Here is a 23,722-nt window from a genome sequence, read left to right as displayed (position 1 = left end):
GAGATATTTCATTGCTTTGGTAAAGTTTTTGACCTGATGGTGGCGCCAAATGTTAAGTAAGGGATCATCAAAGTCATTACAACTCGTCCTCTGAGGACCGTGAATGTGTGCACTAAATTTCTTAGCATTTATCTAATAGTCGTCGTGATTGACTGACAGACTGACTGACATTGACAGAGCCATGCAGCTACCATTGCTAAAAGTGTACTTACCAAAATATTTAGGGTAATATGTGGGTGCTACTGGTGGATAAGAAGGGTGTACATATCGATATGATGCAGCTAGAGGATACAGGAACAATAAAACTTGAGTTAAAAACAATACAGTGAATCCCAGAAGTCTTATTTATGTTATATGTAAAAAGAAAAATGACAGTCTTCCACATTCTTTCTGCCTGCTGTCTTTGTTCTGTCAAAAAACAGATGGACAAAAACAACTTAGCACACTGCACAGTTCAGACTGCAGCACCACCCTCTGCAGGTATAGTTGAGCCGCTGTGCGCAATACACAGATACATTCTGGGTCGGGCTCGCTCGGCATTGCTTTGGACTGGTGTGAGCGGTTGAAGCGGGAGATTAGACGATGCTCCAACTTTTTTTTAAATCCGCTCTGCGCTCCATCCCAAATCCTTCTGCTCATGCTTCCTACTCACTCGCGCTCATATGCGCTGACAAATAGCCTTTTTTTTTTTTTTTTTCTAGATCTTGGCACAAAAACGACCGATTGCAGGTATCATTTGACTGGAGAAGTTTCAATCCTACTTCGTACTGTTTTTTTTCGTTGGACTTGAGTTACATGATGAGATAGACGACAATGGTAAGATACCTGCTCGAATTATCGACTGGGAACCTCTTGTGTTTCTCAAAATCGTTACCGACTGCTGGTCTTTTGGATCACCAGTAAGAGAAACAAACCTTTTTGAATGAAAGGTTTGAAACAGGGATCAGGTTCAACATCCTCACTGTGAACTTTCTTGATTCCTGGCATGGACACAGTCTTCACCAGACCCACACCTTTCGGTTGTGTCGGGTTATACGGATTTTGTTGTTTACGCTTTAGAGTCAAACAATCAGCAATAAGATGACCTTTTTTTCGACAGTAAAAGCACTCACGCTTACTACGTGGAGGAGACCGTGGTCCCCAGGTTTTCTCCAGTGAGGGATCAGGTCTCACAGGACGCGACACAGTGACTTTATCTGGACGAGAGGAAGACACAAACACATTCTTGTGAGTAAGAACAAACTCATCAGATAGTACTGCTGCTTTATTCACTGAGGTCACCTTCTGTTCATTTAAGAACATCACCATCTTCTCTGAGAGAGAATTCTTAAAGTCCTCCAAAAGAATCAACTGACGGAGGGACTCAAAGTTATTCTCAACATCATTGGCTGCACACCACTTATCAAAAAGAACACCTTTCTCACGTTCAAACTCAACAAAGGTCTGTCCAGCCAGTTTCCTATGATTCCTGAACTAAAGTATTTGATAAATGAAAGGACCATGAATATCTGTACCAACCTATCTAGAGGATGTTGAGATATTTCATTGCTTTGGTAAAGTTTTTGACCTGATGGTGGCACCAAATGTAAAGTAAGGGATCATCAAAGTCATTACAACTCATCCTGAGGACCGTGAATGTGTGCACTACATTTCTTAGCAATTTATCTAATAGTTGTCGTGATTGACTGACAGACTGACTGACATTGACAGAATCATGCAGCTACCATTGCTAAAAGTGTACTTACCAAAATATGGAGGGTAATATGTGGGTGCTACTGGTGGATAAGAAGGGTGTACATATCGATATGATCCAGCTAGAGGATACAGGAACAATAAAACTTGAGTTAAAAACAATACAGTGAATCCCAGAAGTCTTATTTATGTTATATGTAAAAAGAAAAATGACAGTCTTACACATTCTTTCTGCCTGCTGTCTTTGTTCTGTCAAAAAACAGATGGACAAAAACAACTTAGCACACTGCACAGTTCAGACTGCAGCACCACCCTCTGCTGGTATAGTTGAGCCGCTGTGCGCAATACACAGATGCATTCTGGGTCGGGCTCGCTCGGCATTGCTTTGAACTGGTGTGAGCGGTTGAAGCGGGAGATTAGACGATGCTCCAACTTTTTTTTTAAATCCACTCTGCGCTCCATCCCAAATCCTTCCGCTCATGCTACCTACTCACTCGCGCTCATATGCTCTGACAAATAGTCTTTTTTTTTTCTAGATCTGGGCACAAAAAGGACCGATTGCAGGTATCATTTGACTGGAGAAGTTTCAATCCTACTTCGTACTGTTTTTTTTCGTTGGATACCTTAAAGGTCATCATTTTAGCTTTGTGTGTTAGCATGCTATTTGCTACAATACATGCTGTATGAGCTAATTAACGTTAAACACAAAATATAGCTGAAGTTGATGGGAATGTCATTTGTTTTGCAGGTATTTGGTCATAAACTAAAGTATTTGATAAATGAAAGGACCATGAATATCTGTACCAACCTATCTAGAGGATGTTGAGATATTTCATTGCTTTGGTAAAGTTTTTGACCTGATGGTGGCGCCAAATGTAAAGTAAGGGATCATCAAAGTCATTACAACTCATCCTGAGGACCGTGAATGTGTGCACTAAATTTCTTAGCATTTATCTAATAGTCGTCGTGATTGACTGACAGACTGACTGACATTGACAGAGCCATGCAGCTACCATTGCTAAAAGTGTACTTACCAAAATATTTAGGGTAATATGTGGGTGCTACTGGTGGATAAGAAGGGTGTACATATCGATATGATGCAGCTAGAGGATACAGGAACAATAAAACTTGAGTTAAAAACAATACAGTGAATCCCAGAAGTCTTATTTATGTTATATGTAAAAAGAAAAATGACAGTCTTCCACATTCTTTCTGCCTGCTGTCTTTGTTCTGTCAAAAAACAGATGGACAAAAACAACTTAGCACACTGCAGCACCACCCTCTGCAGGTATAGTTGAGCCGCTGTGCGCAATACACAGATACATTCTGGGTCGGGCTCGCTCGGCATTGCTTTGGACTGGTGTGAGCGGTTGAAGCGGGAGATTAGACGATGCTCCAACTTTTTTTTAAATCCGCTCTGCGCTCCATCCCAAATCCTTCTGCTCATGCTTCCTACTCACTCGCGCTCATATGCTCTGACAAATAGCCTTTTTTTTTTTTTTTTTCTAGATCTTGGCACAAAAACGACCGATTGCAGGTATCATTTGACTGGAGAAGTTTCAATCCTACTTCGTACTGTTTTTTTTCGTTGGACTTGAGTTACATGATGAGATAGACGACAATGGTAAGATACCTGCTCGAATTATCGACTGGGAACCTCTTGTGTCTCTCAAAATCGTTACCGACTGCTGGTCTTTTGGATCACCAGTAAGAGAAACAAAACCTTTTTGAATGAAAGGTTTGAAACAGGGATCAGGTTCAACATCCTCACTGTGAACTTTCTTGATTCCTGGCATGGACACAGTCTTCACCAGACCCACACCTTTCGGTTGTGTCGGGTTATACGGATTTTGTTGTTTACGCTTTAGAGTCAAACAATCAGCAATAAGATGACCTTTTTTTTCGACAGTAAAAGCACTCACGCTTACTACGTGGAGGAGACCGTGGTCCCCAGGTTTTCTCCAGTGAGGGATCAGGTCTCACAGGACGCGACACAGTGACTTTATCTGGACGAGAGGAAGACACAAACACATTCTTGTGAGTAAGAACAAACTCATCAGATAGTACTGCTGCTTTATTCACTGAGGTCACCTTCTGTTCATTTAAGAACATCACCATCTTCTCTGAGAGAGAATTCTTAAAGTCCTCCAAAAGAATCAACTGACGGAGGGACTCAAAGTTATTCTCAACATCATTGGCTGCACACCACTTATCAAAAAGAACACCTTTCTCACGTTCAAACTCAACAAAGGTCTGTCCAGCCAGTTTCCTATGATTCCTGAACTAAAGTATTTGATAAATGAAAGGACCATGAATATCTGTACCAACCTATCTAGAGGATGTTGAGATATTTCATTGCTTTGGTAAAGTTTTTGACCTGATGGTGGCACCAAATGTAAAGTAAGGGATCATCAAAGTCATTACAACTCATCCTGAGGACCGTGAATGTGTGCACTACATTTCTTAGCAATTTATCTAATAGTTGTCGTGATTGACTGACAGACTGACTGACATTGCCAGAATCATGCAGCTACCATTGCTAAAAGTGTACTTACCAAAATATGGAGGGTAATATGTGGGTGCTACTGGTGGATAAGAAGGGTGTACATATCGATATGATCCAGCTAGAGGATACAGGAACAATAAAACTTGAGTTAAAAACAATACAGTGAATCCCAGAAGTCTTATTTATGTTATATGTAAAAAGAAAAATGACAGTCTTACACATTCTTTCTGCCTGCTGTCTTTGTTCTGTCAAAAAACAGATGGACAAAAACAACTTAGCACACTGCACAGTTCAGATTGCAGCACCACCCTCTGCTGGTATAGTTGAGTAAAGAAAAGTTATATGTTGAAAACATGAATCCAATAGTCAGGGAAAGCCTGCCAAGGATCACGTTTTTAACCCCTCTCTTTCCTCCCTTACCTTCAGTCAGCTTGTCAGCGATGAGAGGAGGTTCTGTTCCGTCCTCAGTTTCAGGCTTGGTGACCACCATGGAGGTGAGAGGAGTGACGAAGCTGTATCGCAGGGACATGTCCAGGGCCTTGGCTGTCGCGTTGTCTTTCTCCTGCTGAGTACCAATGTCACTGGGAGATTTAAAAAAATGAAAGAGCGGATTAGTTGATTGTTTAATAATGGCATATGACTCACAAGATGTACAACAAAAAGTTTGCAATGATGAGAAAAATTGTATTCTTTGAGTATCTGTCATAGTTGCTTCAGTTCTTCCCAGCAAACATTTCAACGTTGATCAGACGTCTAATCAACGTTGGTCCTGTTGAACCACAGACTGTCGAACTTGACGTGGAACTGATGTTGCGCATGCGTTGGAGGCCAAAGGGATTAGTGTTGGAGCACAAGGAAAAATAGTCCTACAGTACATGGAACTCGAGGAAACGCTGGAATAAAACATACTGTTTAGCCCCTGTATTGGCCATATACGATAGCATATTGCCTTTAGAATAGTAATACCTTTCAATAACACAATTCATGTGTAAACACTACCGTCAAACAAGTTGCCCTCAAAATCACCATTCCCCTAAGATTATGTTTTCAAGTCGGTAAAGGGTCAAAATAAAGTCACATTGTGACTCAACGTCTATTGGACTTGTTGGCCCCAACGCAGGTCGAGGAAAAATTTGCTGGGTTGGTGTGGGTAATACAGATAAAGCTAAACAATGTAAAGTGGTCACGCACATCCCAAACCGTAGTAGGCCGGTGCTGGACCATTAGAAGACAGCAATGAAAAATGTAGAAGACGGTCCACACACTGCTCACATGATCATGTGACCAGAGCGTTTATTAAGATGGCGTCTCTGTGCAGATTGATTAAGTCTGAAGAAGAGCATCTGCTCGAATCGGCACTAACTAAGATAAGTTAGATCCTCAGATAAGCCAATAAATTGCACTTAAAGGGAGCTGCAGTGTGCGGACCTTCTTCTACATTTTTCAGTACAGATAAAGCTGACAGACATAATTCAGATGAACAAACCTCTTCTCCAGTAGCTGTTGGATGGTGAGGTAGGCCCACAGACGCTCTGAGAAATCCCTAAAGATGGACTCTTGTCCTGGGTAGATCACATCCAGGTCTGCCACACTGGCCATTCCCTGCACCTGGAAGTCCTCTTCAGGCTAGAGAAAGAGGAGAGATTAAATGACAGGTATTACTGACAGGTAGGGGTGTAAGAAAATATAAAGACACTTGAATATTGATTATTTATTAACAGTTTACATGCAAAGATTTGTGTCAGTCAGTGGTTCATTTTGTGTTGTGTTTTGATGTTGGATGTTACAGTGACTGTGATAAATGTAAATGCAGATCCCTCTGTTGTGTTCTTCATACTATGGCAGTTTGAAGCATATTGCATTGTAACCCCTGTATCGTATCGCCAGTATATCGTATTGTCAGATCGCCAGACAAGAGAGGAAATTAATAGTAGAGTCTTCAGCAATGCACGCTAGCAGACTAAATGCTAGCTAAATGCTAACGTCACAATGACAATGCTAACATGCTGATGTTTAGCAGGTGTAATGTTTACCATGTTCACCATATCACACTAACATTTACTAATTAGTATAATGCACAGTTGAGGTTGAATATCAATAGTTTTGCAGGTATTTGGTCATAAACCAATGTATTGGACAAATTTGAATTTTGACCTGATGATAAAGCCTCATGAAAAATGAATGGATCAGGTCAGTATGATTCATCCGCTGGGGACCATGACTGTATGTACAAAATTACATGTCAATCCATTCAATACACGCCACTCAAACTGTAAAAATACCCAGACTACGACAATCTACCTAAGTTCAACTTGTTCATAGTATCACTATTAGCATTCAATATTCAGTGCACATGCTGTTTATTCATCACCATGACTACAAAGTGTCTTATTTATGCTTTTATGGACATATCACTGTTCATTTCTCACCCCCTGGGCGAACACTTCTACCAAGAAGTTATCCAGGTCGTTGTCGGTCAGCCGACCGGCCACCACAATCTCGGAGCCGTTAAACAACTGGCTGTAGTGGTTTTTGGTCAAGAGGACCACTGCACTGTCAGGATAATGCAGGTCCACCTCCAGGAGCAGAGGGCTGGCCACCTCCTCATAGAAACCCTGCAACAAAGACACATCCCAAATCATGCAATGTCTGTTTCCTAAACGTCTTTGGAGGTGCAAACACATGTCCACAAACATGCATTTCTTTTACCCTACCTTGAGTTGAACAGCTGCATCTGAACCCTCAAAAATTCTGCGGGCCACTCCTTTGTTTTGTCTCGACATCACATCCAGGAAGGAGTAATCCACATCATTTCCAAATCCAAGACAGTACATGGCCATCTTTCCTCCGATAGCAGAGCGCACATTCTCCTGAATCCTTTCCAGGTTGGACTCCCCTACAGGCACACAAAGTGTTACGTATGAGCATGCAATGAAAGCCAAGACAGTTGCTTAACATCTATGATTTTTTAAGAGCTTGTCAACACTTTGAAAAGTTTGAATTACAGTATATTGTGAATCAAATTGTTGCATTTACAAATCTGGAGGGGATTCAGCACAATACAGATAGCTGTCTGAAAGGACAAATCCCTTTTGACTACTTTCTGATACAACTACTAACTTATCAACATGTTTATGCACACAGATCACAGATTGTTACCTACATCTCAGACTTATTTTAAGATGCTGTCCTTAATCTACATAAAGTGACCTCCCTGACCTTCGAGAATGAAATATTATGATCTTCCAGCTCACCGGCGTTTGGCATCCCATCAGTCAGTAAAATAACCATATCCGCACTCCTCTCTGGAAGGTTCTTATGTTTTCTTTCTTTCTCCAGCATGCTCACTGCCCTCAGTACAGCGTCATTGATGTTGGTGGCTGAAAGGTAATAACACAATGAGCAGATTAACATGAACATTTCTTGAGATACATTATCATAAAGGAAATAGAGTAACTATTCATCAATATGTTCTTTCAATATGTTCGTTAAAGGAATTGGTCACCCTCTAAAACTAAATAAAAAATTATAATAATTGAACAAAATAAAATGCCTATGGGCACCCTTCCTCATTTTCTGCATTGAGGTGACAAATGAAGAAAGAAAGTGCACAAAAACATTGCATTTAAGTGGTACCACTTGTTTTCCTCTTACATCCATTTTCTTTTAGTTTTTTTATGTAGGCAATGGCTTCAGTCACATTTCCCTTTGTTGCTTTGGTAAGAGAGTCCTTCCAGGTGATAATGCTGGCATCAAACAGGATGAGAGCAAAGTGGTCCTCTTCGTGGAGGTCATTCAGAATGGCGACCAGTGCATCCCGGGTCTGCAAAGGTTAAATTCACATCATGAAGATGTACATACAGTGATGCATACAGTATGGAGCTCACCTACACAAAAAGCATGTTACCTGTGCAATCTTTATTCCACTCATTGATCCGCTCTTGTCGATCACAAACACCACATTCTTTGGGACTCTGGCCAGGTTAGGTGGAGCGAAGAAGTGCACAAAGTATCCGTTCACAATCTGAAGGGAAATACAACATCTGATTGAGAACAATATGGAAATATAACACAAGGGCACAGCTCACCTCAAAGGGCTAGGAAAGTAAAACTAAGATCAGAAGTTAAAAGGTACACTGTGTAGGATTTAGCGGCATGTAGCGGTGTGATTGCAGATTACAACCAACTGAGTGCCCTTCCGCTCACAGTTCCAAGACTACGGTAACGTGAGCCACCGAGTGCAAAGCTGTGGTAACACCGTTTGCCTTGTTCAGAGGCCATTCTTACCATAATAACACTACTTTAGGAGCAACGGAAGTCAGATGGCAGTACCACGGTTTTACACTCTGCAGCTCACGTTACGTGTTTGAGTTAATGTGAAAAGAGGCGGTGCTCCAGCAGGTGAATCTCATGATATCATCATGCTTCAGGTAACATAACTGAGTCTTATGTGCTGCTTCAAAGTCTTTGTTTGGCTGCTGACCTGAACTTCCCCGAGGCCGTCTTTTCGTTTCACATCATACTGGATGATGAAATCTCCGTCAATGATGGTGCCTTCACATCCTGGACATTTCCTCTGCTGCTCCAGTGTTGGTGAGAAAGAGATGAGTGCCTGAGAGACAAAGAGATCCATTCCAGTTGCCATTATTGGACACATCATTTATTTTTAAAACGTCGTTCATGCACTGGTCAATTTTGAGATTTTGATCTTTTTTGCTTCCATAACTTGTCTTTTTCAGACTAGTGGAAAGAAAACATCCAAAATACACATTTAGGTGTTTATTTTACTACTATGTCTTTTTGCATCTGTAGATTTCTCCTAAATTCACCAAAGTTACTATTAGATAATGCCTCATTGCATATTTAAACAACATTTCAGAGAACTTGTAATACAAAAAATGAATTGTCTTCATGTAACTAATCAACTGGGGAAGTTTCATGGTGATATCTATTTTTTTCTTTACCCCATTCATGTGTAGTGTCTTGTAAAATGTATGGAATTTTACAGTCCATATCTTTGATGACCGTTTTCTCAAAATGAGTTTATTTTCTCACTCTGAGCCAGAAATCTCCACTTCAGTAACAACAAACTTTCCAGTTTCATTATCTATATTCTTAAGGTTTTTACAGAGGGGTTTGTTCATTTATCATTCATAGCCTGATTTATACAACATTTTATTCCTAAAAACATGGCAAAAATCTTTTTTTTTTTAAATGGCTGTTGACAGTATTTTCTAGTTATTAAAAGATATATCCAAAATGTGTGCACATTGGCACATATTTAATAAGAATGCATTATTTGCATATTTAAACATAACATTTCAGAAAACTTGTAATACAAAAAAATAACTGTCTTAATGTAAGTAATCAAAAGGTACCGTAATCACCTGGAGGGGTCTCCCCTTAAAAAAAATCCTAACATTTTTAAGTCTATAAAGAAGATCTTTGTTAACTCTTTACCTTCTTGTCTGTGACGGTTTTCTCCACCAGGGGGAGCAGCTCGTTGGAGAGGAAGGTTCCAGAGGCATCAACAAAAGCAATGCCCTGAGGCTCATAGATGTTTGTCACAATCTGTCTCCACACACACAGACGAACACATTATCACCGAGGCAGATTAAGTGTGGACACAAATTCCTCACATTTTACATTCTTAACACTGGACAAGCAGTTTTTCAGCTCCTCCTGACCAGTATGCCATTATTAAGAAAACTAAAAGAGGAAAGTGTGTCCAACCTGAAACTCCTGCACCGGTTGTTTGGGTTTAACTCGGGTCAGAATCTCATACTGGCCCAGTTTCCTCTGAAGGAGCTCCTCGTAGGTCAGAACGAAAGTCACGCTGTTTTTGGCTGCAATGTTGACAGACACCGAAAACGTCTCCATATTCCTTCCAGAAGCCCTGTAATGATGTACATGTATTACTTTAACTCATTTGTGCCCGCAACTGAAAGCTTTAATTTCAAAATCGTTCAAACCAATTGGCTGAAAAGTGAGTTTTTCTTATCATACTATATCTAGTCTTTGGGTACATGGGACTACTGATTTTGCAATAGACTCCATTATATTTTAGGAAAAAGCAGTAGTCCCATGTGACCAAACACTACATAGTATGATTTAAAAAATGTCTGTATCTCAGAAACTACAAGGAGCACAATCAGGTATTTGGTATCTATGAACACAATTTTAGCCTTTTTCCTTGTTTTTTAAAAATCTTGAATTTGACTATTACTGTAATAAAAGTGTGATTTTTAAGTTGAACTGTTAGATACTTGCCCAAGGTATGTCCACACCAAATTTAAAAACTTTTGACCAATCAGAACAAATGTTGTGGCATTTTTCCTTATCATACTGTAACGGGTGGTAAGTCAGAGAAAGGCGAGGTCGGCAACGGGAGATCAGTCCAAGGATGAGCGCTGGAGAGTCTTGCATGGGGGCGAAGAACAATCTGGCAATGAGTGAGTGAAACGGGGAGGTTTAAATACTGGCTTGATGTCTGATGATTTGCAGCTGGGAGCTCAGGTGGGTTGATGAGGGGGAAGTGGCTGACTGGTGGGGTGAGGTGAGGGCAGAGTTGTGGGAAAATCCAGAGTACAGGCATGAAAAGGAGCAAACTGTGACACATACTTAATATAGTCTTTGGGCACAAATGGGTTAATGTGTTGTTCACACAACCACCACCACAACTGGTTCAATGCACACTGTAACAACATACTTCACCAGTCCAGCAGTCTGTCCAGAGGATACGGCCTTATCATACTGTTTCTTAGCTTTCTCTTTTTCCTTCACCTCCCCAGCATACATCTGACCATCAATTTCCCTGTGAGGCACAAAGACACTTGTCAAAAGGTAAAGAAAGACAGGATCTATGCTCACAGTTTAAAGTACTACATTTTAACTGACATGCTGAAGTTGACGATGAAGGCGGTCTTTGGCAGCTCCATCTCGAAGAAGATTTCCCGGGAGGACGTTGCTTTGTTCAGAGCCTTGGAGGTCATGACGGTGTGGGCGAAACGAGACGTCACAGTGGAGTCCACTCTCACGCTGTACACCTCCACCATCTGAAAGGATGGACACATCCTGCCTCATTCTTTGTCATTCTCTACTTGTCCACCAGAGGTCCTCAGACTTTCCCTCATGCCCTCATCTGTCCTGAAGTAACCTCTTTACCTCCAGTCACCTGACCACCATGTTTCCACTTAGTGTCATTGCTTTCAATCATCTGATACTATTTGTTACCTGCACCTGCCTCATTTAATTTTGTTCAGACTTGCCACCCCATGCCATTACGCCTTTGTGTTTTAATTTTTCCCAATAAATCTCTGAACCCTTCCCATGTTTAAAGAAATAATGAATAAATATGGGAATAAGTCGCTAAGATGGCTGATACCGGCCAATAAACATGCCAACATGTGAATAAGAGAGTATTTTTTCCCAATCAAGCACTGATGTGCTTCTTCTTATTAATTTAGACGACATAATTGTGTATCACAATATATGATTTCATCACGATGCGATTCCATTGAGAGACGATAAATTATCATATTGAATTATCGCTCAGCTCTAATTATAGCAACACCAGTGGCCATGAGAACTGGCAGCTTATTGTCGTCTCTCTACTGAACTGAGGATCAGATGTCATGAGAAATGTCCCCAAATTATCCATGTCACAAAATCCAGAGAGGTTACTGTTATGTACACCATTCAAGAGGTTTGCAAGAGACCACATGAACTCAGTCGCATGATCCTTGACCCATGGACTCAGCTCACTAACCATTGACTACTGTAGCATGATGACTCATTGACACATACTTGTGAAATTCACCCAGGACAAAATCAAAGGACACTCCTTTGTTCTGTCTCTTTCCCCTTTCAACCTTTTCCTCCATGGATTTGTAGCGTACTGGGCTTACTTTAGCATTAGCAATTGCACACAGTGCTTTTAATTTTATATTAATATCAAAATTGTTTCCTTACATTCGCAGAGCTTGTGCTTCTTTTCTGTAGAAGAAAAAGAGACAAAAATAGTCCTTTTTGAGTTTTGTTGCAGGGTGAAATGAACATCAGTAGAGTACTTTATACTTGTGTTAATAACTATTTGAATTATGAGTACCTTTATTGTCCTGGCGCCCCCAGCTTCTTTGGTTTCCTGGAAGACAACACAGCATGACTGCATGGTTATTGAGAGAGAAACAGCATGTTTGTATGTTTGGCATGATAAACACAGATTTTCAAACAATTTTGTACTGACACTGCATCCCTATCTGAAGCACCCCCCCCAAAAAACAAAAGTCTACATGGTTGGGCTTAAAACTACAACGTTTGTACAGTGAAAATGACACTGAACGTTGTGAACACGGGACACAAACAGCTGGTTGTAACATGGCGCATGGGACACAAACAGCGGTCTCCAGGATGAAAGCCTTGTGTTTGTTGGACCCATCTACCTCCCCCCATCACCTCTTTTCACTCTGATAGCTACGTCACCACAGCACTTTCCTTGAACGTTAATGTTGACGCAGACGGGTTTACATTATAGTTAACGGAAAGCCTGGTGGGTTTCATACCATCGCTAAAGGGTGCCTTGTGCATTGGGACGCCGACGGCCATCACAAAGCGTCGGTATTTGACGTCCTGGGAATGAGAACGGGCTGGCAGGCCTTGCCGAGCCGCAGACCTCCAATTATCATGTCTTTATGTTAAAATCTTTGCTTTGCAAGGAAAATGTTCAAATGCCAATTTATTTTAATGGTCAGCATTGTGAGACCTCTCATGTTTGAAAACATATCGATGAGGAGGACGGAAAATTCTTACACCGTTCAAATATGAATCATATTCTGTTACTGTAATGCCTATTTCTCTTAGCTGTAAAATGAGAAAGTTTGTGACCCAGCAGCCATGTTGAGATCTGTCGAGGAAATACCAAGCACCGCCCACCAGCCGGAGCACAGCCAATAGGAACGCTCTCTCTCTCTGAAATGAACTGTGATTGGCGAAAGTCTTCTTTGAATACTCTGCAGATCAGACTGCGCATGCGCAGAATGGAGAAACGGTACAAAACGCAATAACAGACAAACTGAAATAAGACTTTTTGAGATTACCCATTTAAAGACGAAAACAAGAAAACTTGCAGTTAGTTTCCTTCTTTAAAGCCTACAAACCCCGAAAAAAACGAAATATTGACTCGTTTTTTTCTTTCCTAGTGCTTGTGCTATTAGTGTAAGAAGTACTCAGTCCAAAAATATCATAATCATAAACTACTTATAGAAGAATTTATTATTATCTTACAGCAAATTCAAACAAAGATGCTTATTTTTGGTATCTGGAAGGCACTTTGACAATGGATTACTCAAAAAGTACACAGTAAAAGTACTTCATATTAATTGTGCAAGTAGTATAAGAAGTACTTTGTTCAAATATATGAGACTAATAAACTACTTATGGAAGAAATGTGTTTGATCCGACTTCAAAGTTAGACAAAAGTCTTACTCTTGTTCTCTAGAGGGGACTTTGACATTGGATTACTGAAATAGTAGACAGTAAAAGTAGTTCACAGTATTTGAGCAAGTAGTTTAAGAAGTACTAAGTCCAAATATTAAACTACTGTTGTCTTTAAAGCTGAAGTAGGCCAGATTGGAGCAAATTTGATTAAAGAAAGTTATTGTTATAAAACGATCGCTATATCGTGATAGTGGTACATGAAACAGGTAACCTGAAAAAATCATGTGCCTCTGTGTCCTCCGGTGCTCCTAACGGCATCTGTAAGATTTCACATACCGGAAGGAAACAAGCAGTAAGAGCTGATCTGAGGTCTGCTGTCTATGAGAGCCAGCTGTCAATCACTCGCGAACTCCAACCAAACGGTCAAACTAGGCCGTGTTGATCAAATATGAATCAATATTATGTTACTGTAATGTCTATTTCTCTCCTCAAATGTTTTCAGAATCATCTTGTAGTGCACGGTTTAGCTGTAAAATGAGAACGCCATTGGGATATCTGGTGAAGGAACGCCAAGTTCCGGTCACATGAAATTCCTCTATATAATGTATATAGTATGTATATATAGAATTTAATTTAATTGAATAGATCGGCCTATATGTCACCGACACAGCTATTTGAGTCAGTATTGGCCCAATATTCGAAATCAGTATCAGGTGTATATAATATCAGGCTACCGTCCCTCTATCATCACTGATGAACCTGCTTATTATTTCTGATTAACTTTTTTTTTAAATTGCTTAAGATGTACCTTCATTTTTCAATTTAAAACATGTTTTTCTTTGAATAGTGCAGATCAGAGAAATCGGAGAAACGGTACAAAACAAAATAACAGACAAACTGAATTAAGACTTTCTTAGATGCGGTCAAGCCAGACGTCATTCGTTTTTCTGTGGTCAAACGAGCCCGCTCCTATATATGTTAATAAATACCTGCGTCAGAGCATCTCTGCGAGAAACGACCAAATCTCCCTGAACCTGAGCCGGAAGCCAGATGCAGACATAAATCCACAGCAGCATGGTGACTGTCCACAGAGCAGGCATGGCTGGGAACCACAGGAGCCTCTGCTCCGGCATGCTACATAAAAACAAGTGCACATGCAATTCAAGGCATGTGGAGATGAAGTCTTCCCATTGGAGTTTTACTCCACCCATACACTCTGCTGCAGGAGGAGGGACTCTCCGCCTCTGCAACCGTTTGTGAGTCAGCGTTTTCCCGTAAATTAATTTGCTTATTACGCAGCTGTGATGAATACTCGATTCTGATTGGTCAATCACAGCGTTTTGCGGTCTGTAATGTCTTTAGAGCAGACCGTTGCTATGTAGAGCAGACCGTTGCTATGTAGAGCAGACCGTTGCTATGTGCGCAGCTCTGATATGGGACTCTGGAGGTTTATGTTTCAAAATATTGATTTATTAAGTAGCCTATGTAGCTGTGTAATAAGCGTGATAATGAACAGCTAGCGGGTCATTGTTGTGAAAGAATCCCCTTCAGGACGATGAGAGACGCCTCTCTGGGGTGCGGTATCGCCCTCTTAAATGTGCAGCAGCGGGAAGACTTCATCAACTAAAATGACGCCCATCCAGTCACGACTTGTTTATTTCAGAGGTACCTGTGTGTGTGTGTGTGTGTGTGTGTGTGTGTGTGTGTGTGTGTTTACTACGTAAGGGATAATGTACAGCGAGCCAGTCATTGTTGTGAAAGAATCCCCTTCAGGGCGATGCTGCAATGCGAAGTTCCCTTCTTACATTACATTAAATACATGACGCAAGAGGCATATTTACTATTACCTCAATGTTTACTTTGTAGCATGTACAACAACATTTTACAGCTAGAAACACAACAAGAGTCAGTTCTGGGCTACTGTAGAAACATGGCAGCCGGCTCCGTGAAGAGGACCCTATCCGTATGTAGATAAACCAGGCTAATTCTAAGGTAACGAAAACACAACAATTCTTAGTTGCAGGTAATTATACACTGAAGAAAACATACTTATTAATATGATATATCATTTCTGCCAATAGATCCCCCTAAATGCTACACACTGCTCCTTTAAGTAAAGTGAAAAATTATCATTAAATCTGTGCAACAACACACAAAATGTTGCAACCAGGAATTCTAGGTTCAAAACCCTGTTTCAAAACTTTTACGGTATAGAGAAACACAATGAAACTAAAACTGAAACACTGGAGTATTTTAGGGGGAAAAAAAGCTTAATTTATTATTTTGAACCATCCAAAGGATATGTGTCAAACTACAATCCATGCCCTCATCCATCGGGTATCTTGGCCAAAAAGCTGCTTGATGTGCAAGGAAAGGCCACTATTGCGTCCAGCTACGTTAATGATGACGCAGACGGGTTTACATTATAGTTAACAGAAAGCCTGGTGGGTTTCATACCGTCGCTAAAGGGTGCCTTGTGCATCACAACGCCGAAGGCCATCACAAAGCGTCGGTATTTGACGTCCTGGGAATGAGAATGGGCTGGCAGGCCTTGCCTAGCCGCAGACCTCCAATTCAATTTATCATGTCTTCATGTTAAATCTTTGCTTTGTAAGGAAAACCGGTCATTGATCAAATATGAATCAATATTCTGTTACTGTAATGCCTATTTGTCGCCTCAAATGTTTTCAGAAACATGATGTAGTTTACTATTTAGTTGTAAAATGAGAAAGTTTGTGACCAGGCAGCCATGTTGAGATCTGTCAAGGAAATACCAAGCACCGCCCACCAGCTGGAGTACAGCCAATAGGAACGCTCTCTCCGAAATGAACTGTAAAGCCTGAAAACAGAGCTATGAGGAGGTGAAGAAGTCTAGTTATCTCTCAGAACACTTGAATTACAATATGCTGAAAGGTTATTGTGCCCAATGATGCCAAAAATATTCTGCCTACTGCAGCTTTAATAAGCTGCAAGCCTCACTGTGTGGAAGTCATTCTTTTATATGTAAGGCAACATCAGGCTCGACTTAAACATTACTTTCCTAACTTTGAACAAACAAAACAAAACAACAAAATGTAACAAATAAATACCTATTTTTATTGAATTGTTCTTTATTATTAGAATAATAAATAGTGCACCAGCAACTTGCTAAAAAAATCAATATATTATGTTAATGTCTATTTCTCCCCTCAAATGTTTTCAGAATCATCTTGTAGTGCACAGTTTAACTGTAAAATGAGAACACCATTGGGATATCTGGTGAAGGAACGTATAATATAATAATACGATATAATGTATATAGTATGTACATATAGAATTTAATTTAATTGAATAGATCGGCCTCACTGTCACCGATCCAGCTATTTGAGTCAGTATTGGCCCAATATCCGAAATCAGTTATCAAGTGCATCCCTAATTAATGTGGTCAAACCAGCCCGCTCCTATACATGTTAATAAATACCTGCCTTCAGAGCATCTCTGCGAGAAACGACCACATCTCCCTGAACCTGAGCCGGAAGCCAGATGCAGACACAAATCCACAGCAGCATGGTGACTGTCCACAGAGCAGGCATGACGGAGAACCAGAGGAGCCTCTGCTCCTGCATGCTACATGAAAACAAGTGCGCATGCAATTCAAGGCATGTGGAGATGAAGTCTTCCCATTGGAGTTTTACTCCACCCATACACTCTGCTGCAGGAGGAGGGACCCTCAGCCTCTGCAACTGTTTGTTTGTTTTCCCGTGAATGAAAGAGCTTATTACGCAGCTGTGTTGAATACTTGATTCTGATTGGTCAATCACTGCGTTCTGTGGTCTCTAATGTCTTTATAGCAGACCGTTGCTATGTAGAGCAGACCGTTGCTATGTGTGCAGCTCTGATGTGGGACTCTGGAGGTTTATGTGTCAAAATATTGATTTATTAATTAGCCTAAGTAGCCGTGTAATAAGCGTGATAATGAACAGCTGGCGGGTCATTGTTGTGAAAGAATCCCCTTCAGGGCGATGAGAGATGCCTCTGTGTTGGGGTCACCCTGTTACATGTGCAGCAGCGGGAAGACTTCATCAACTAAAACAGGGGTGCACACACTTTTTCAGCATGCGAGCTACTTATAAAATGACAAAGTCAAAATGATCTACCTACTATAAAAATGCAAAACATATATTTATTTATAAATATATTGAGTATTCTTTATATGTACAATATATGTTGGTGTACCTTGCATAACTGCATGAACCCATATTGTACAATATAACTCTGTACATGTTTTGTCATTACCTTACTCTGATGACTTGCACTGAATGGAATCAGCCAGGGATGCATAGTCTGGACAGTAGCTGCTGATAGCCAGCCTCAAGCACACTTCCAAATGATCATCAGTCAAGGTGGAACGGTATTTGGACTTAATAATCTTCATGTGGGAAAAGGCTGACTCGCATAAATAAGTGGAGCCGAATAATGCAGTGAAGGAGGTAGCACTTCCTCATGTTGAGGTACTTTTCCTCTGTGAGGAAGTTCCAGAACTGTCCATGAGCCCTGGACTTAAGCTGAATGTCAGCTTGTAGTGTCAAAATCTCATCCTCCACTCCAGATGAGTTCAAGTGAAACAGTGTTGCAATTTGTTGGCTGACGTCTATTTTAAAAAAAAAAAAAGAAAAAAAAAAAGTTAACCCTAACCCTAAGTTTTTTTTTTTTTTTTTTTTTTAATGCCATGCGATCTACCCACACTACCTTTGCGATCGACCGGTAGATCGCGATCGACGTATTGGGCACCCCTGAACTAAAATGACACCCATCCAGTCACAACTTGTTTATTTCAGAGGTACCCGTGTGTGTGTGTGTGTGTGTGTGTGTGCGTGAATCCCCTTCAGGGCGATGACAGATCCCAGTTCTCCCGATTTATGACACCCTTTTTTTCCCTTTTCATTATCTCAACATGTTTCTGGCACTGTACAGTTTGTATAAGCCCTTCTTGTTTCCACCCAGACGCAATAGAGCTACACCTACGTCATGTCCCAGCAGAGAGCTGCTCACCACACCGCAGCGCAGTTTGAGCTGCGCTCGCTGCACATCACAGCATCTCAGCGAAGTCGCAAGCCATTAGAAATAACATGTCAGAGCTCAGTGGTGACGTTGTCGCGTTGTCTCAAAGGGCCTTCGGTGAGTGAGAGACAGAGTGAGAAATGGAGAGTACTAAGAGAAATAAATATTAAAGGAGGGGCAACAAATGAATGAATGAATGAAGGAATGAAAACTGATGAATATTAGTCTAGTTTATACCAGAGATTCACTAGAGGATCAAGTCAGAGGGGCGAATTATTCATTTTTCTTTGCTGAGAATTAAAAGTTAAATTAAAAGTAGGCCTATTATAAATGCTGTTGCAGTGTATGTATTATTTTGTAATTTTCATTCTTTAAAAGTCACCAGAATGCAGGAAACAAAGTATCTGAAACTCAAATTTTTTGGTGAAAGGCTCTCTTTAGAGCCAGTGTTTGGTTTGTCCGTTCTTGGCTACTGTAGAAACATGGCGGAGCGACATGGCGGACTCTGTGAAGAGGACCCGCTCCCTATGTAAATATGAAGGGCTCATTCTAAGCTAACGAAAACACAACGATTCTTAGTTTCAGGTGATTATACACTAATGAAAACATAGTAATGAATCATGGACTGTATAAGAAGTGGAGGTAATCACCGTGACGTCACCCATTGGTTTATGGACTGCCATTTTGAAGCATCGAGTTCAGTATTTTGGCCATCGCCATCTTGGTTTTTGGCGGTCACCATCTTGTTTTTCTGCAACCAGAAGTGACACGAGAGGGTGGAGCTAAGCACAACCGACCACATCTTACATCTTGTCGGCTCTTGACATTAGCAAACATTTAAACTGTACCATTTCAAAAAGCAGGACGCGTCAGTGTCATCATACGTGGATTTTTTTTTTAATTAGCAAGACATTTTCAAAGTCAGACATGACAAACGTTAACTACCTTATCTGCTGTACAATGTCGGAAACACTGAAACTAGAGCTGCAACAATTAATCGATTAGTTGTCAACTACTAAATTAATCGCCAACTATTTTGATAATAGATTAATCGGTTTGAGAGTTCAGCTTCCAGCTTCTTAAATGTGAATATTTTCTGGTTTCTTTTCTCCTCTTTGACAGTAAACTGAATATGTTTGAGTTGTGGACAAAACAAGACATTTGAGGACGTCATCTTGGACTTTGACTGATCGACATTTTTCACTGTTTTCTGACATATTTTAGACCAAACAACTAATCGATAATCGAGAAAATAATCAACAGATTAATCACCACTGAAACTAATCATTAGTTGCAGCCCTAAATGAAAGACTGAAATGAAATGATCAAATCCAACTTGTGTCCATCTTTAAGATTTAATTCAGTACAAGTGATCGCTGAGGCTTTCTCCCAGGTCCTCTCACTATTTTGGGTTGGCGTTACTTCCCATTCTTATCATTCCAGCAATTACAGTGATAGAAACCGTGAAACTGTCCACACAATGCTATGAATGAAGCCTGTTTGGGTGCAAAATGTTAGATCATTCATGGCGTGAGTACAGGCAGATTTGAATATTAATTGTATGAATTTGATTTAGATCATTTCTGTGGTAGACATTGATGATGTGTGACCTGTTTTTAAACTGTTTTAAAAAGGCCTGACACAATGTAGTCTGATGCCTCTCCATCGATGAGGCCTGTTCCATTACTGTGAATGAACCAGCAGGGAACATTTTCTCCGTTCTTCACATCCTGCCTGAAGTCTCTCTGCCAGCCTCTGTGGACCAACACAGAAATGTCACGTGGACCATTTATTCATTCATTTTAGACACACATTGCATGCAAACTGAGATGGGACACACTTTTATCTGTATATGTATGTAGTGTACCTGGTCACATTGAGCTCCAGTCCTTTCACAAACATCGTGGCGTCTGGTTTCTCTGGGACTTTACCTGGACGCAGTTCTGACACCTCATATTCAATCCCATGGTAGAACTGACCTGAAGGACGAAGCACCATTTAAAGTAAATATTTTAATATAAAATCGTTCTCCACCAGTGATAATTTCCAACTGCAGTAAAAAAAAAAAATTGAGCTTCATCATATCTATTATACTGTAATGTCGAAAAGATTGAAGGTCCTATATTTCTAAGCATTGCTCTGTTTATAGTGTAATTGATCAAATATATTTTGCTCTCTCTAGAGTCAGTGTTTGGTTTGTCTGTTCTGGGCTACTGTAGAAACATGGCGGAGCAACATGGCGAACTCCGTGAAGACGACCCGCTCCCTATGTAGCTATGAAGGGCTCATTCTAAGCGAAATACGAAAACACAACGATTCTTAGTTTCAGGTGATTATACACTAATGAAAACATAGTTATGAATATTATATTCCATTTCTGCTAATGGATCCCTCTAAATGCTACACACTGTTTCTTTACAGGGACTCTATGTAAGAATCAGAAATTGCTTGTTAACAGCGACACCTGTGGCCGTTAAGTCAACCAAAGTCAGCGTCCTGTTGCTCGCGCTTGTGCTCGCTCTAAATAGACATGAACGAGCATCGCTCATAACAGTGAGGCGACACACGTCAGCTAAAACCACAATATCACTCTATATTTCACCTGCTTGACAGTAATGTTAGCTGACCAGACGAAGATCTCTCCATGAATCAATGCTTATCCTAGTGTTGGCTTTTCCCGCCTCAGCCTCACGACCGCGGCCGGAGGAAACAGGGGAGACACCTGAGTTTTGGTCGGAGACAATGACGTTTCTCGCTGCAGAGCCCCGTCACTTCACAAGACACGGGAAACCTCTGTTGGTCTGGTCTATTATTCGATGGGTTTATTTTCTGCTTCTTCTTCTTCCTAAACTTTGCCGCGCTACTCGTCCCGCAACGTTGCCAGCACATGTACAAAAAGTACATCAACACGTGCGGAATGATCGGGAATCGTGTACTATGACTTGACTAAGAGATTCGTGCTCCATTGGAATAGACTTTAGACTTTGGACTTTATTGGGCCTATCATCCCCCTTCTTATAACCTCACTATGGTCCTCAGACCCCCCAACACCAGGCACACTGGTCAAAATTTCTTGCAAAATTTTCTAGTTTCTACTTATTATTTATTTATCTACTTATTTATTTCTTCTTCACTAGATATTCTCAGTGCTAATATAACTCTTCTGCAGTGTGTAGTGTGCGTGCATGCACGTGAGAGTGGAGCGAAAGAGCGAGTGAGAACGAGCGTGGTGTGTGAGTGAAGGCATGCAGGCAGAGGAGCAGAAGAGCAGAGTACAGCAGAGACTCCGGCCCTGGAGACCAAAGCTACGGTCTCCCCCGCGTCCTCCGACCGCGGCCAACCCTGTTTTGCAAGACGGGCTTCACTAGATATAACTTTGCGGTTTTGGTGTTTCCGTGTAGTTTGTGTTGGAGTCTTGTCTGAACAGCGTAGCCACACGGGAGCGCCCATGGGACACCGACCCGCAATGATTTATACGTGTAAGAAGTTACAAACAGTCCCTTTAACTTGTTTTATTTTATGATATTTTTCCTAAGTGGGTGCAGGATGAGGTGAAATTCTGCCTGGGCTCGCACTGCAATGTGCAACTTTTAGATTTTCATGATTATTACTTGCCAAGTGAACTATGAACTGTATTAAGCAGGCTACGCCTTTTAGCATGTATGTCATATCGGACTAATCCCCAAACACGGTGGCAAATATCCTGACAATCTGTGGACTGACTGCTTTAGTTAGTGTCAATTTATTTTATTATTATCTTTTTTTGTCTGCTCTGAGGAGAAACCAATAAATTCAGAAAAGCAATCCACATCACTAGTTTTGACTTTAAACCATGCAGTCTGCTCTCTGACGTGTGTGATGTTGTACCTAATAGGCCGTGAACAGAAGGGGACAGGAGGTGGCTGTCCAGGGTGTAGAAACCCAAGTAGTCCCGGTGGTACGGGTGCTTCGCCCACACTTTGTGTAGCAGGACGACAAACTTGACCGAATCCTTTAGAGATACTGTTAGGCTGCGATCCTTGGTCAAGAGAAGATCCACACTGGAGGAGGAATAAGGGGAGTTAGATAGACAACTGTTCATCCTGAACTGGATTTGTTATTTCACATTTAGAGAGATAGTTCTCTTTCAATAAAGGGGTCCTTACTTGGGTCCTTTGACAGAAGCTGTATCAGACCACAGCATTGTGACCAGTTTGCCATCCTGGAGCACTGTGATGTCCTGAGTGCTCACCTCCAGCCTCACCCCCAGAGTCCGGTGGACGATGCCAAAACGCCAAAAGTAGGTGTTAATTTTACCATCAGGGGCAATCTTCTTGTCTCCGATGATCTCGCCATTGACCAAAATACCTGAGGAAACAACACGGGATTCAGTCACTCACTGTTTAACTGCGACTTGTGTGGTCTCCAAAGTCTTCATCATCTACAAGGAGTATACATGTGTACTAAAAAGTCAAGGAGTAAGAAGGTCATGATGATGATCAGGACTCAGGGCTGACCTTGTTTTGGGTCTCTGACCAGGTTGAAAATGGTTCCTGGTACTTCGTTGATGTTGAAGCACAGCGCGTCGTCTCTTTCAGGGAGCTCGATCATGAAATGAGGATCTCCATCCACTGCAGGTGATACCAGAGTATTTAATGACAGTAATAAACAAAATGGATGTGATTTTGTTTTGCTGATGACAACGTGTCAAGAAGACTAAGAGTCTACAGCTACAGATGCCAATACCAATACCAGTATAGGCTACTCTTTAAGTGATACCGATACCAATAGAGTAGTTCAAGCGATGAAGCTTAAAATGTCTGTTATGACCACATCAACCTAAATAAAAATCCTCAAACAAAATTCTCAATTTGAATAAAATGATTCATCAGATTAAATGAGCCAGTCTTTTTTATTAAAATCAACTTTCTTTTATGAATCTAACATTTGATTGCTGCTAGACCACCCCGTTAATAAAGGTTGCATCCTTTGTGTGCGAACAGTTTTTTTCCCGCAGTGAAAATGTTTTTGAAAGGCTAAACGCCAACATGGATTGAAGCAGAATATTTT

At 40.9% G+C, this 23,722-nt stretch overlaps 1 protein-coding gene across 2 annotated transcripts in view; it reads right to left on the bottom strand.

Annotated features, from left to right (window-relative positions):
- The window catches only part of LOC119494458 (inter-alpha-trypsin inhibitor heavy chain H3-like), a 67,282-nt gene that overhangs the window by 34,325 nt on the left and 9,235 nt on the right, over positions 1-23,722 (bottom strand). The window contains exons 7-23 of one of the 2 annotated variants that reach the window (XM_037780341.1): positions 9,659-9,769; positions 8,682-8,810; positions 8,106-8,222; positions 7,853-8,021; positions 7,453-7,578; positions 6,913-7,094; positions 6,628-6,813; positions 5,685-5,824; positions 4,619-4,779; positions 4,417-4,443; positions 4,248-4,316; positions 3,615-3,698; positions 2,727-2,795; positions 1,915-1,941; positions 1,746-1,814; positions 1,113-1,196; positions 213-281 (exon numbers count right to left, since the gene is read on the bottom strand). In XM_037780341.1, coding sequence (XP_037636269.1) covers positions 213-281; positions 1,113-1,196; positions 1,746-1,814; positions 1,915-1,941; positions 2,727-2,795; positions 3,615-3,698; positions 4,248-4,316; positions 4,417-4,443; positions 4,619-4,779; positions 5,685-5,824; positions 6,628-6,813; positions 6,913-7,094; positions 7,453-7,578; positions 7,853-8,021; positions 8,106-8,222; positions 8,682-8,810; positions 9,659-9,769 — 1,819 coding nt within the window. Of the gene's footprint in view, positions 1-212; positions 282-1,112; positions 1,197-1,745; positions 1,815-1,914; positions 1,942-2,726; positions 2,796-3,614; positions 3,699-4,247; positions 4,317-4,416; positions 4,444-4,618; positions 4,780-5,684; positions 5,825-6,627; positions 6,814-6,912; positions 7,095-7,452; positions 7,579-7,852; positions 8,022-8,105; positions 8,223-8,681; positions 8,811-9,658; positions 9,770-20,009; positions 20,429-20,540; positions 20,653-22,540; positions 22,714-22,818; positions 23,021-23,169; positions 23,284-23,722 lie in introns of those variants that run through there. The other variant, XM_037780359.1, reaches the window with a different exon arrangement.

This window comes from Sebastes umbrosus, chromosome 1 (assembly GCF_015220745.1).
Source record: "Sebastes umbrosus isolate fSebUmb1 chromosome 1, fSebUmb1.pri, whole genome shotgun sequence".
Taxonomy (NCBI): Eukaryota; Metazoa; Chordata; class Actinopteri; order Perciformes; family Sebastidae; genus Sebastes; species Sebastes umbrosus.
The sequence above is the reverse complement of the archived record's forward strand: the minus strand, read 5'-3'. Positions and strand labels throughout refer to the sequence as shown.